The sequence below is a fragment of the Gorilla gorilla genome, chromosome 19 (genome assembly GCF_029281585.2).
Source record: "Gorilla gorilla gorilla isolate KB3781 chromosome 19, NHGRI_mGorGor1-v2.1_pri, whole genome shotgun sequence".
NCBI lineage: Eukaryota > Metazoa > Chordata > Mammalia > Primates > Hominidae > Gorilla > Gorilla gorilla.
This window is the reverse complement of record NC_073243.2, coordinates 18,917,920-18,932,500: the sequence shown is the minus strand read 5'-3', so window position 1 is coordinate 18,932,500 and position 14,581 is coordinate 18,917,920. Positions and strand designations below refer to the sequence as shown.

The 14,581-nt window shown below is 46.3% G+C and overlaps 1 protein-coding gene across 5 annotated transcripts in view; it reads left to right on the top strand.

Moving 5' to 3' along the window:
• The window catches only part of NCBP3 (nuclear cap binding subunit 3), a 60,974-nt gene that overhangs the window by 24,580 nt on the left and 21,813 nt on the right, over window positions 1-14,581 (top strand). For 2 of the 5 annotated variants that reach the window (XM_031003351.2, XM_063700521.1), the window contains exons 11-14: window positions 404-558; window positions 2,192-2,353; window positions 3,389-3,551; window positions 4,014-5,144. In XM_031003351.2, the coding sequence (XP_030859211.1) occupies window positions 404-558; window positions 2,192-2,353; window positions 3,389-3,551; window positions 4,014-4,122 (589 nt within the window). In that variant the 3' untranslated portion in view covers window positions 4,123-5,144. Of the gene's footprint in view, window positions 1-403; window positions 559-2,191; window positions 2,354-3,388; window positions 3,552-4,013; window positions 5,145-14,178; window positions 14,498-14,581 lie in introns of those variants that run through there. The other 3 variants (XR_010131688.1, XR_010131689.1, XM_055367167.1) reach the window with 3 other exon arrangements.

The following is a 14,581-nucleotide window of genomic DNA, read 5'->3' as shown; positions in this document are numbered from 1 at the left end:
TTGAAAGAGAAGTCTGCCCTTTAAAGAGAGAGACTGTAGACTATACTGTGTGTTGACTACAGCCACATCACAGCATGTGTGAGTGGAAGCCCCAATCTCTTCGTAGGCCTCTACTTAACATTTGTCCCAGAAAAGGGGGACTTGTAGTTGTGTGCTGTGTAATAGCACATACACATGTGGAAACCACCTTCGAAAACCTGCTCACCAGGACCAGTCTCTTTAGGGCAGGCAGATCATGGTTTCCATAAGCAAATAATTGTAAGTTTATGGATTTGTAAGTGAATGTTGGCCATATAAGACTGGATTTCTTAAATTGTTTCCTCCAAAGTATGAGATTGTTGTTTGGGCCTTGTCTCACAGTTGAAGTTGGTTAACTGTGCCCCGTCCTACCCCCTTTTTAAAGGAACTCCATGAGGGCAGATAGTGTATCTTCAAGCAATATCAAAAACCGAATTGGTAACAAATTACCACCTGAGAAATTTGCAGATGTCCGACATCTATTAGATGAGAAACGTCAGCACTCCCGTCCACGGCCACCAGTCAGCAGTACTAAATCAGGTACTGTTCCTCACTTGGATTCCTGGCTGGATTCTGAGCTCCGGAAAGCAGACTGGGGCAGAGAGAGGTTCCTGAGTAAAACATGCGATGTGTGAACTGATTTAGCTGTCCTGGTTCATCATGTCTAAATTGTGGGCTAGGTGTTGGAAATTGAGGAAATGAAAAATAATCAGACTTCTGAAAAACTAGCTTTAAATGTTTTTATTCCAAATAATTACAGTTGTTCCTTGGTATGTCTGGGGGCTTGCTTCCAGGACCCCCTCCCCGCCCCCTACAGATACCAAAATCCATGGATGCTTAAGTCCCTTATATAAAGTGACATATTATCTGCATATAACCTACACACATCCTCTCATATACTTTAAGTCATCTCTAGATTATTTACAATACCTAATACAGTATAAATTCTTATCCTGTATTGTGTAAAATTTGTATTATTTTTTGCTGTACTCTTATGTCTTACTTTTTTTCCGCATATATTCGATCAGCAGTTGATCGAATCTATAGATGTGGAATCCATGGATGAGGAGGGCCAACCATATTTTACTCTGTATGACACTGGTATACTTTATATACAAGAATAATAGAAATTAAGTTCAGTGGTTGTCTGAACAGTTAAGAGTTTGAACTAGATAATTTCTATGTTCAAACACTGATTCAGCAGGTCTTTAGCCGTACCTGCTATGTGCCAGACCCTGGGCTAGGTGCTAGGAATGTGAGAAGCCTTTGGAGGGGACGCAGAGCCATCATAGATCTGCTAGGGAAGTTGTGAAAGACTTCTTAGAGAAAGTAGCGTTAGAGCCAGGCCTTGGAGAGGGTAGGATCTCTGTTGGCAAACCTGATTTTTTTACATGAGAAGTAACCTGATCTTATATCTATTTTAGAAAGACAACTTGAGGGTGGAGTGGGGTGGGGTAGAGAGTTAAAAAAGTAACAAGAGCCTGAACTAGGTCGGTGGAGACAGAATGGATAAAGAACAGGAAGTCTTGTGAAGGAAGGCTCAGTGCTAGGAAGTGTTGGAGGAAAGGAGCTCAGGTCTCAGTGACCAGAGAGACCAGGGTGCTGTTCTCTGAGGGAAGCTAAAGTGAGAGGAGACCTCGGCACAGGGCCTTACCAACGAACGTGTTTCTGTTGTCGCTGTGGTGGTTAGGGGGAACTCAAGAGGACAGGCCGATTTCTGGGGGGATTGAGGGAAAAACACATTTGGTCCTTTGCCTTTTCCAGTCTCTTTATATTTACTGGTTAAATGTAATAAGTTTATTGGGAACTACTTGTATGTTCAAAGATTGTGCCTTCCGCTTTCCGGGAGCTCACAGGATTTTTTGTTCGCTGAAACTTTTGTAAATTATTTAGTCTTCTTGATTCTGCTTAAAGAAAAAAAAAAAAAGGTTGTTTCTTCAGAAATACAGTTCTGGAGTAATCAGTTGAGGATTTTTCCTCTGACAGCCCCTATGTCCGAATTTTCCTAGGGAAATCCAGACTGATTACAAAGGAAGAATACTTAGCAGCCTGATTGTCAGCCCCTGTGTCCTCGGGGCAGGGGTTAGCGCCAGATCCTTTAGAGGTGTCAGGCGGCTGGTGCCGAGCATAAAGCACACACACGGTCACTGGTGCACTTTTTCTCTTTTTTCAGATATACGCCAGCGGTTAGGAAAAAGACCACATTCTCCGGAAAAGGCTTTTAGTAGTAACCCCGTCGTTCGGAGAGAGCCCTCTTCTGATGTGCATAGTAGGCTAGGTGTTCCCAGGCAGGATAGTAAAGGCCTCTACGCCGATACTCGGGAGAAGAAATCAGGTTGGTAACACTTAAAACGGGTGGGAATGGGGATTCAGTGAGAGCAGAGGACAGTGGGTGTATTGGAGAAATACTTTCTTAGCAGAAGGCAAGAAACAGCCCACGCCAAACATAAGTGATTATTCCGTTTCCATTATAGTTATCGTCAGCATCAGCATCAGCATCATCCCAACAGTAAGGAACGCTTAGAAAATATAAAAAAATAGCACACTCCTGGCCCTTTCTGTTTGGCACAAATCTTTTTAGTTTCATGTGAGCTATTCTGGTCTTTGTCCACATACAAATCCTACTTTTTTCATACAGCATTTTATCATAGTTGTTTGCCACATTTTATAATCTTTATAAATAAAACTTTTAGGCCAGGCATAGCGGCTCAACACCTGTAATCCCAGCAATTTGGGAGGCCGAGACGAGGGGATCACTTGAGGTCAGGAGTTCGAGACCAGCCTAACCAACATGGTGAAACCCTGTCTCTACTAAAAACACAAAAATGAGCCGGGCGTGGTGGTGGGCGCCTGCACCACTGCACTTCACCCTGGGCAACAGCAAGACCTTGTCTCAAAAACAAAAACAACTTTGAATTGCCTTATAATGTGGCTGTCCACAAAATTCTAAACACGTATTTCTCTATTGTTAAATTTTCATAAAATATATTTCAAAAATTAATGAAAGGGATCTGGGAGTGGCCTACTCCTGGCAGAATGGATTGGCACACAGGGTGGTGTCTTAGCAGGGAAGGGCAGGAATAGGAGGAAACGGCCTCTCGGGTGATTCTGATGTGTCTGGTGACAGGGAGGGACCTGACCTGTCCCCCACGGTGAGAATCCCCTGCTGGGTCCAGACCCTTCCGTTTGCAGGCAGGGGCTGCGGCCCGGGAAATGAGATTTTACCTGCCCAAGGCTGCACTGTGGTGGCAGGCTCCACAGACTGCTGGCGTTTCCTGCACAGCAGGTGTTGGCAGTGCTGCTGCCCCCTCAGTGCTACCCTCGTTCTTAGCGCTGACTGCGAAAGTGAAATGCCATCTCATCCAAACAGGTAATTTATGGACTCGCCTAGGATCTGCACCCAAGACCAAAGAAAAGAATACGAAGAAAGTGGATCACAGGGCGCCTGGCGCTGAGGAAGACGACTCTGAGCTGCAAAGGGCGTGGGGGGCTCTGATTAAGGAGAAAGAGCAGTCTCGCCAAAAGAAGAGCCGGTTAGATAACTTACCATCTCTCCAGATTGAAGTTAGTCGGGAAAGCAGCTCTGGTTCAGAGGCAGAGTCCTGATGCCCCTGGGGCCTATGGCAGCTGCCCTAAAGCCTGACATTCTTGCACAGGGTGGGGCGTGCAGTAGGAACCTCCCCCGCAGGAGCTGGCGCCCTCTCGCTCCTGCTCACACAGTCACCCTCAGCTCTTGCTACTTCGGCAAGACATCTTAAGAATGTGACACATTTTCAAGGGCATCTCTATCTTTCGCTGCAGAGTTGTAGTTCTGGGCCCTCGATTCCTTTCCCACCACCCCACAGGCTTTACCCTTTGAGAAAAAGGCAGCCCTCCAGATTTTGTAGACATTTTTCTTAATATTTTTAACATTGTGTCTTTTAAAAGAAATGTTTTACACAGTTCATCCAAAGAGCAGAGAACTGAACTTCTCACTATTGCCTTGGCCCTGACAGCTGTTACCAGCACCCTTTTCCCAAGAAAAGTCAATTCCCAGGTGCTTATTGGACATCCTTCGAGGGGGAAGAGGAGGGAAGCGGCCAGCTCACCCTTCCGGGACCCTAGTGTGGGGGCGAATCTCACGGACCTGACCTCAGAGGTGCACCAGTGCCGCCCAGGTAGATAAGAGCTGCAGCATTGACTGTGCTTCCGTTCTTCCCTCGGGGATTGCTCATGGCATGGGCCTCTTACTTGCTGTCAGCTTGATGTGAAGATCAAGTTCAGTGCTGTGGGATTTTTAGGAACAAAAAACTGTGACGTCTGGATTTGGGGTTGATTTTTGTGCTAGGGGTGGGATTATGGGTTAATGTTGAAGAATTTTTAAGTCTGTATTATGTTTAAAACATGAATGATTTGAAAGTTTAAATTTTTAATTTTTATATGTGGAAATTCTTCCTGTTGGCTAAAGGGGAAGCTCAAGTGGTGTCTTCTTTTGTGCTGTTAAATATATATTCTATTCTTTGGAAGAAGGCAGAGAGAGGAGTCTTATTATTTTTAAATGCTCCTAGTTGTATAGTCTGTCTGTTGTACATAGAGTTCAGCTTGTTTTTTGGCTCCAGTAGGAAAAAAAATCCATCCATCTGAGATGGGGTCCTGTTGTTTATTATCACTCTAGAAGTTATTCATTGATATTTATTCTTTTGTCCCCAAGTTGTGGCACCTGAAGACATCTTCAAAATTGGCAGAAAAGATAATAGTTACAAAAATTTTAGTTCATTTATTTTTAAACTCCTTTCAGATTATTTTACCATTAGGAGGAGGTAGATTGTTTCGTCTTCCTGTCTGATTTTTGTTTTGTAGTATTTAATTTTGTATTCCTCTGCAGTTTTAAGAAACAGTGTTTTTCTTCGGTTTGCTGGAACATGGGCGTTAGAGATGGTAATAAACTGCGGTCCTTTTTGCGATGTCACGACTCTTCACCTGCCTGGGCTGTTGTGCACACAGTGCAGCCTGGATCCTGTCGATCTTTACTTGTGGCTGAGCTAATGGTCACATTGATAGTTGATTACACTGTGGCACGAATTAATGCAGAACACTTATTAATAAAGGAAGTAAAGGGCTGCAAGATTTGAGAGCTGCAACAAAAACTGTATTGTCCCATATTTTGTTGATTAACCTTGCTTTTTCTCCCTCCCTTTAGAGAGATTAGAGGATATAACCATGATATATTTCAGCTTCTTATTAGGATTCTAAGAAAGAGATGGTTCTGGTTTCTCTGCCAGTTGAGACTTAAGACATCTGAGATTTCTCAGCTTTTCTTTCCCTGTGAAGCATACGGCTGAGAGCCAGGTTCTTAGGAAGGGTCAGGGTTTGGGGAGTTGGTAGAGTGAGGAGTGCGGGGGCCTGAGAATCGGACACCTGGATGCCAACCCCTGGCTCTGCTCCATGGACCTGGGCCTCAGTTTTTCCGTCTAGCAGTTGAGTGGGCTGTTACCAGAATTCCTGGCTTTGTTGGTGCATCTCAGTGGCGGTTTACTCTTCCCAAGCTGTGACGGCAGTGGGCTCGCCAGCATGAATTTCTACTGCAGGTGGAGGAGGCGCCAGGGAGACAACTGAGGGCGCGCATGAGGTGTAGATGGGGCTTATTCCCATCCCAGCACAGTCTCTGCTTCTACTGATGGGGCAAAGATGTCTTGTGGTCAGGGTCCCAGCTGGCATGGCCTCTGCAGGGTTTAGAATATGCTCCTTCACAGACTTTCCTTTTGGTTTTACACCAGCAGCTCAGGTCCATTTGTTCCACGGCCTTTCAGCACTCACCAGTCTCCTGCTGCAGATCAGCGAAGACATTCTGGAAGGAGGTGGTGTGCAGTCAAAACTGGGTCTTTGATCTAACCAAGAGAAATACACACTTGAGTAACCTTACAGTTTTCACAGACACACAGAGAGAACCCAGAAAGGCAGCTTTAAAGATTTTTACTTCTCGGAGTTACTAGCCTTATTAGTCTCTCTAACCCTCCTGCCCACTCTCAGTCACTCAGATCTTGCAACATCTTGAGTGTGTCCTGAATGACGAGGCCTTTTCTTTGGAGTTTAAGAGTGAGAATGGATAGTCAGGACAGGCCCGTGGCAGGCAGCTGGGCGTGCTTTTACCCTGGACGCTCCCCACACATATGGGCACAGGGCTGCACACTTTGTGTGTTCCTCTTAGTCTTACGTGTAGGAGATTTTACATACATGTTTGCTGCTTGATGATAATTGCAGATACCTCATTTGTTTCCCACTCTCCTCTCTGGAGAGTTACCAGGTACCCAGGATAATTTGTGGCGTCTTCAGGATGTCGTCTCCTCCTCTGCCCCCCTTGTAGTCTGATCCTGTGAACCCCTCCCCGTTCTTCAGCCACTGCCCTTTCCAGCTGCATTTGTACAGCAGCCTCTTCACTGGTCTCTGCCCTGTCTCCATTCTGCACACTGCAGCGGGATGAACCTTTGTTGTTGTTACCAGCTTAATTTAGATGTAATTTGCATACAGTTCAGCCATTTAAAGTGTACACTTGAGTGGCTTTTAGTGTATTTACAGTTATGCACCAGCACTGTAATCAATTTTAAAACACTTTGATCACCCAAAGAAACCCTGAGTCCATTAGCAATTCTCCCTATTCCCTCTTCGCTCTTAGCCTCTGGCCACCACTGATCTTCCTTCTCTCTCTGTGGATTTGCCTGTTCTGGATAGTTGATATAAATGGGATCATATACTATGTGTCTATTTGTGACTGGCTTCTTAACATATTTCTGAGGTTCATCCATGTCATAGCATATATCAGTATTTCATTTTTTAAAATTGCCAAATAATAGTCCATTTTATGGGTGCGCCACGTTTTTTTTTATCCACTCATTGGTTAATGGGCATTTGAGTTGTTTCTACTTTAGGGCTATATATATATATTTCTATTTCTATTTCTATTATTTATTTTTGAGACACAGTTTCGCTCTTGTTGCCCAGGCTGGAGTGCAATGGCACGATCTTGGCCCACTGCAACCTCCGCCTCCGGGGTTCAAGCGATTCTCCTGCCTCAGCCTCCAGAGTAGCTGGGATTACAGGCATGTGCCACCATGCTGGCTAATTTTTTGTATTAGAGACAGGGTTTCACCATGTTGGTCAGGCTGGTCTCGAACTCCTGACCTCAGGTGATCTGCCCACCTCTTCCTCCCAAAGTGCTGGGATTACAGGTGTGAGCCACTGCACCTGGCCCTACTTTTTGGCTATTATGAATAGTGTTGCTACGAACATTCCGGAACAAGTTTTTGCAGGGACAAATATTTTCAGGACTCTTGGGTGTACACCTAGGAGTGGAATTGCTGAGTCATAATTATCTTTAACCTTTTGAGGAACCGCCAGGTAGTTTTTCCAAGCAGCCGTATCATTTTCCATTCCAACCAGCAGTGTGCGAGAGTTCCAGTTTCTCCACATCTCCACCAACACTCATTATTTTCTGGTGTGAAGTGGTATCTCATTGTAGTTTTTTGTTTTTATTTTTTCTTTTTAAAATACATTTTGTACAGATGGGGTTCCGTTGTGTTGCCCAGGCCGGTCTAACACTCCTGGCCTCAAGTGATCCTCCTGCCTCGACCTCCCAAAGTGCTGGGATTACAGGCGTGAGCCACCACGCCTGGCCCTCATTGTGGTTTTGATTTGTATTTCCCTAATGACTAATGATGTCGGGCATCTTTTCACATGCTTCAGGATGAACCTTCTTAAATATAAATCTGATTCTGTTATTCCTCTGCTTGAAAGTTTTCCAAAGCTTCACTATTGCCCCGAGAATAAATTCCACACTCCTGATTGCATGAGCCCAGTAATTCAAAGCTGCAGTGAGCTATGATCAAGCCACTGCACTCCAGCCTGGGCAGCAGAGGAAGACCTGTCTCAAAAAATACATACATACATAAATTCCACCCTTTTTGATAGCATGTTATAAGGCTCACCAAGGTCTATCCTCTGGCCTGTTCTCCCTATCTCCCCTGCCCTCTGCTCACCAGTTCCCTAAATGCATCTTGATCTCACTAGCCCTACAGACTGTGCACAGAGCTGTTTCTACCTCCAGTGACATGCTTCCGCCCAGGCTTCTCCCCCTCCCGCCTCAATCTTCCCCTCACCAACTTAAGGTCTTAGGGGCCCTTCTAGGAGGCAGTCCCCAACTTCCAGAGCCAGGGTATAGGCTACTTCTATGTGTCCCATGGTACTGCCACAGAAGAGTCTCAGCTCTCTCCAGGATTCAGTTCTAAGGTCAGTGCCTAAGATAAAAATGGAGTGTAATTAAAATTCCTCTTAGAAATCTAAGGAAGGTGCCCTATTGAAGACCAACATCTTGAGGTCCCATGTAGTCATTTCTTGCCCATGTGGGAACAGATTACTGTTTGGCTGAGTACCAGGTGAAGTGATTGGCCTGCAGTTAGGGCTGTGTTGTGCAAAAATCACTTGTTTTGGGGTGTTAGAACCACAGGCGAGAAGATCACTTTTGGGGAGCTTGGGAACTGAGGCAGGCCACAGGTGCAGCAGAGGCATGAGCTTGCCCGGACCCGCCCTCCTGTCTATGCTCATGGAGTGAAGGAGGGGCCAGCGGAATGGCCCAAACAACTGATTTGTTTTTCTTTTTTTAAATCTTTTTCAGACAAATACCATTGTGTTTTAGCGAAATGTGTGTATAATGCCAAATCACTGTACCCCACAACCCTGCACACCTCTACACTGGACTGTAATTTCTTGTTCCTAGTTTGTCTTGCTAGACTGTAAGCTCCGTGAGAGCAGGGACCGTGTCTGCTTGTTGAGTGGGCTTTCCCCCGTGCCTGCCAGCATGCCTGGCATCTAGCAGGTCTTCTGTAAAGATGGGATGAGTTTGTAAACCCTCCAGCCTCAGGAGTGGCTCCATCCTCTGAGGCTCTGGGGCCCTCTGGCAGGCTAGTCATTTTTCTGCCATGTACGTACAATGCTTTATTTTCATGTTGTATTTTCCTTTCTAGCCAGTAAGCAAGCTCCTAATGAGCAAGTTTCTTTGTGGTGTTATCTCTGTATCCTTTCATCAGGCCAGCCCAGAGTAAGTAGTGCTTCGAAAGTGTTTGGTAAATGAATGAATTATGGTAACCCAGCCCACCTCTGGCATCACTGTCTGCAGGTTAGTCTAATTCTAGATGAAAGCCCCAGATTCGAAAAAGGGAAGATTATTCAGAAGTGCATATGGTTGTATAAGAAAAAAAAAATCTCATTAAATAGACCTGAGTAAACTTCAAATTTTGATGATCTGGCCATGTCGGAGCTGAAGCTTACCAGCTCTCTAAAGCATTTGCTAGGGAATCATGCAGATGGTCCAAAATATTTTTTAGAAAAGCATTCATCTGTCCCGGGATAGAAGTAGAGGAAGCTGGTAGGCAGGCGCTAGGCCCTAAAGAAGGACTGCTGAGCCAGTTCTTAAGCCTGTGGTCCTGTTGGTGAGGAAAGTGACAGCAGTCCAGAGCAGGTGAAAAGAGCAGAGCTCATTCCTGCAGTGGCTCTTCTGCCTAAAGCAGCATTCCTCAAACTTCTCACTCGAAGCATTAAGTTACGGTGAGATGCTAACACGCGCTTTAGACTTAAGTCAAAATTTACTGTGAAGCCACAGCAAACCATGGCTTCACAGATGAATTAGTTGCTACACAAATAAGTTCGATACATAAGTACAGTAATTGCTTTTAAACCTTATAATAACAAGCAGTAAATTAGAAGTTAAACCATGTTTTTCTTTTACGAACTGAAAGAAGAGAATGCTTTTGATACTGAGAATCGCACACTGTGTCCAGGCAGATTGTTCTTGCATAACCAGACCCACAATAAATATCTACAACTTTTCTTACATGTTTATAAAATAAATCTTAGAAGAAAAATATTGTAGCTTTTTTTTTTTTTTTTTTCAATGAAACTCTATGAACATTTCACAGAACTTTGTTCCTGGGAGTAGTTAGGGAAATGCTGCTTCAAAAAGCCAATTTTAAGTAGTTGTGAGGCATCAGAGTGGAATTTGGCTGCACTATCCATCAAACTTGAGAGTATAGGCGATATTTCACCTACCAAGGTCAGTACCCTGCCTCAGGATTCTTACTGTTCATTTGAGCAGTTCCGGGGCCCTCTCTGGATGACCAGATTCGTAAATAGTTGAGACTTTGTGTTATCTCAAATTGTCACCGTCACCTCTGGGCCAATATAGGTTAGTGAGGTCGAGAGTCCCACACCATTGGCAGAAGAGAATTCTCAGGCCGGGCTTGGTGGCTCATGCCTGTAATCCCAGCACTTTGGGAGGCCGAGGCGGGTGGATCACCTGAGGTCAGGAGTTCAAGAGCAGCGTGGCCAACATGTTGGAACCCCGTCTCTACTAGAAATACAAAAATTAGCTGGGCATGGTGGTGGGCACCTGTAGTCCCAGCTACTTGGGAGGCTGAGACAGGAGAATTACTTGAACCCGGGAGGCAGAGGTTGCAGTGAGCTGAGATCGCGCCACTGTGCTTCAGCCTGGGCGACAGAGTGAGATTCCGTCTCAAAAAAAAAAAAAAAAGAAAGAAAGAATTCTCACCTTCCTAGGAGTTTTGTGGTAGTGTTCGATCCTGTGATGTGGCCATCTTCTCCTCAGGGCCTGTGAGAGGCAGGCAGCATCTTTAGCTGAGGTAGAATGCCTGTTGGGGAAAGTCAAATAGGATGGCGGCTGGGGCCGGGGCTCTGGGGACTCCTTCTGCCCCACATACTCAATTGGAAAGACTGAGCAAGTCCCCTCACCTCCCTGGGCCTCAGCTTCCCTGTCTGTCAAATGGAGGGCTCAACTAGGGTGAGCTCCAGTTTCCTTCTAGTGCTAATGTGTGTTCAAGGACCCTTGCTCTCCTTTCCAGGGAGCATCAGGGGTGTGGGCTAGACAGCAGGAAAGAAGTAGGGGTTTGTAAACAAGAGATCCAAGCCCCTGGACCCTTGGTCCCAGCACCCATTGCAGCCCTCGCCCTCCCAGCCCCTTCCTTAGGACAAGAAAATCCACTCCTTGTTCTCTCCCTGTCCCATCACCCCCGCAGTCCCCCACAGATCTGAGGCCGGAGGATGCCAACATGGTGAGCACCCTCTTGCTGTCTTATTCACATAGGCTTTTCTTGGTGCCTGCACATGGCTCTTGTAAGGCCACCAATCTTGCTGGATTATGACCTCATTTAACCTTAATTACTTCCTAAAAGCCATATGTCCAAGAAGAGCCACACTGGGGGCTAGGGCTTCAACATATGAATTTGGAGGACATTTACAGTTCAGTCCACAGCACCTGGTCATGTGGAGATCCCAGTCTGCATTTGTGGGATGAAATCTCTGCTTTTTTAAAGTTTACACACCACCTAGCTGGGCACGTGGCTCACACCTGTAGTCCCAGCACTTTGGGAGGCTAAGGCGGGGATCACCTGATGTCAGGAGTTCAAGACCAGCCTGGCCAACATGGTGAAACCCCGTCTCTACTAAAAATACAAAAATTAGCCGGGCGTGGTGGCAGGCACCTGTAGTCCCAGCTACTCGGGAGGCTGAGGCAGGAGAATGGCGTGAACTCAGGAGGCAGAGGTTGCAGTGAGCCGAGATTGTGCCACTGCACTCCAGCCTGGATGAAAGAGCAAGACTCCATCTCAAAAACAAAAATAAAAAAAGTTTACACACCAAAAGAGCTGAAGGCAGGAGAGTTTGTGGTGGTTCAGAGTCCTGATTCTGGAGGAAACAGACCTGTTTGGAGTCCCAGCTCTGCTCCTTAGTAGCTATGTGGCCTCTCGGAGGCAGCATCCTCATCTGAGAAATGGGGTTGACTTTGTAGGTGGCTGAGAGGCTCAGACGAGGGCTCGCATGTGAGGCCTTGGCCCTGAGCAGGGTACTCCTACTGAGCATTCAAAGGTCGTGAGTACCACTGCTCTGCAGCCCTGGGCTCCGGTCTCAGCAATGCCGTCACTATTTCTGGCTTCCTAAGAGTCAGAAGGCAAGTGGGAGAATAGAACCATTTCCTGCGTCTGAAGGCTGTGCCTCAGTGCTTTTGACTCACTCTGAAGACAGCAGGCAGCCCTTTCTGTTTTTTTTTGGAGATGAAGTCTTGCTCTTGTTGCCCAGGCTGGAGTGCAATGGCGCAGTCTCGGCTCACTGCACCCTCCGCCTCCCAGGTTCAAGCGATTCTCCCACCATAGCCTCCCGAAGCTGGGACTACAGGCACACGCTGCCACGCCTGGCTAATTTTTTGTGTTTTTAGTAAGGACAGGGTTTCACCATGTTGCCCAGGCTGGTCTCAAACTCCTGAACTCAGGCAATCCGCCTACCTCGGCTTCCCAAAGTGCTGGGATTACAGGTGTCAGCTACCACGCCCGACCCACAGGCAGCCCTTTCACCTCACGCAGAGAACGTCTCCTCCATCCATGAACATTTTGCAACTTTTTTTAAAGAGACAGGTTCACACTGTGTTGTCTAGATTGGACTCAGACTCCTGGGCTCAAGCTTTCCCAAGTAGCTTGAACCTCTTAAGTAACTGTGACTACAAGTGCACCTGGCCATTTTTTCTTTTTCTGAGACGGAGTCTCGCTCTGTCACCCAAGTGGAGTGCAGTGGCATGATCTCCGCTCACTGCAAGCTCCGCCTCCCGGGTTCACGCCATTCTCCTGCCTCACCCTCCCAAGTAGCTGGGACTACAGGCACCCGCCACCACGCCTGGCTAATTTTTTTTTGTATTTTTAGTAGAGACGGGGTTTCACCGTGTTAGCCAGGATGGTCTCGATCTCCTGACCTTGTTATCCGCCCGCCTCGGCCTCCCAAAGTGCTGGGATTACAGGCGTGAGCCACCGCGCCTGGCCCACCTGCCCATTTTTTAAAAACTTTATTCTTCCTGGTATCAAGGGGAGAAAGAAAAAAATTTTAAAAAATATATAAAACTTTATTTTGAAATAATTTCAAAATCACAGCAGTTTGAAGGGTACAACAAAGAACATTTTGCCACATTTTCTCTTTCATTCGTTCCCTCCTCTTCTCCCTCACCCCTTTTTCTTCCTATCCTCTCCGAACCATGAACCATTTGAGGATTATTTGTATACATCGTGCTCGTTTATCCATAAGATGTTTTAGTGAACATTTCCCAAGAACAGCGACAGCCTCTCACATGCCCATGGTATAGTTCTTAAATTCAGGAAATGTGTAATATTCTCTGATCAGCCCAAGAGTTGCTAATTTGTAGTTCCTGTTTCAGATTTGCCAAGTGTCCCAATAATGATTTTGAAAGCCGTTGTTTTTCTGGTCCAGGATCCAATCCAGGATCAAGCGCTGCCTTTAGTTGTCCTCTCTGCAGCCTCCTTTCGTTTGGAGCAGGTCCTCAGCCTTTCTGTCTTTCATGACATTGATGTTTGTGAAGAGTACAGTCGAGTTTCTGTTGTAGAACGTCCTTGAAGTTGGTCCCGGAATATTTGTTTAAAGTGAGTTGGGAAACCACATTCACATGTCTTTTGGTTATGTGTGTATTTGTCAAACAGCCAGCCTTGTGCTGCGTGCTGTGACAGGGAGCATTACTCAACAGAGCCTGGCCCTGACCTTGGGGATGTAGTTTGGGTTTGTGGGGAAAGCAGCTACCGCCAGGTGGGCTTTATGGACCCTTGCGTGTCTCATGACTAGAGGCACTGACGCTTGGATAAATACATACTGGATGGATGCAGGATGAGTCCGCATTCTAGAAGTGTGCAGAGGTACAGAAGTGGCCCTGCTCCCTTTCCAGCACCCAGTCATCAGCTTTCCCTGGCTTCCCGAGGCACCCTGACGTTCACACTCCAAACACAAAGTCTTCTCTCAGGAATCTCGAGTGAGCTGCAGTCTGGGTTCTAGCCCTGCCCTAGCAGGGATCTGCTCAGTGACTGGGCTGCTCTCTTCCTGCTTTAGGCCAATGCGGGGGAGAGGAGACCACTGTGACTCTCCCCAGTGCCCTTGGAGCGCAGAATGAAGTGAGGGGAGGAGGAGGGTCACTAGCCCTGGAGCGCTGGGAAGACAGGCTGTGGGCCGCAGGCCCCGATCCTGCCTGGGACGAGGTTCAACAGAAGTAGGATGGTTTCATCATGACCTGGCAGGAAAACCACCAGACCTGGAATTTTGCTTTTACAACTGTTTAACTTCTGTTTCATACAGGATGAAAACCGGTGAATTGTAATCTCACATAACCGAGCAAGATCTAGTAGTCATAAGCACTTTGTCAGAGCAAAGCAGACAAGGCAAAGTGTTGGAAATGTCATCGGATCTTCACAGAACCTTAGCCAAGCAACCTTTCAATGCGAGAAACAAAATAACATGGATTTTTATCTAGTAATGAAGTCAACACCATTGTCCACCCTGTGTTAACACATTCACATTTCAAAGTGAATGGGGCTGCAGACACTCATGTGAGAGAGACTTGGAATGTCCTGCCTTTTTACGTTTAATTAAAATTAAATAAAATATATAAAATTCAGTTCATCAGTTGTTCTAGTGACATTTCAAGGGTTTAGTACCATATGTGGCTCATGAGTACCATCCTGGACAGCGTCGACGTAGA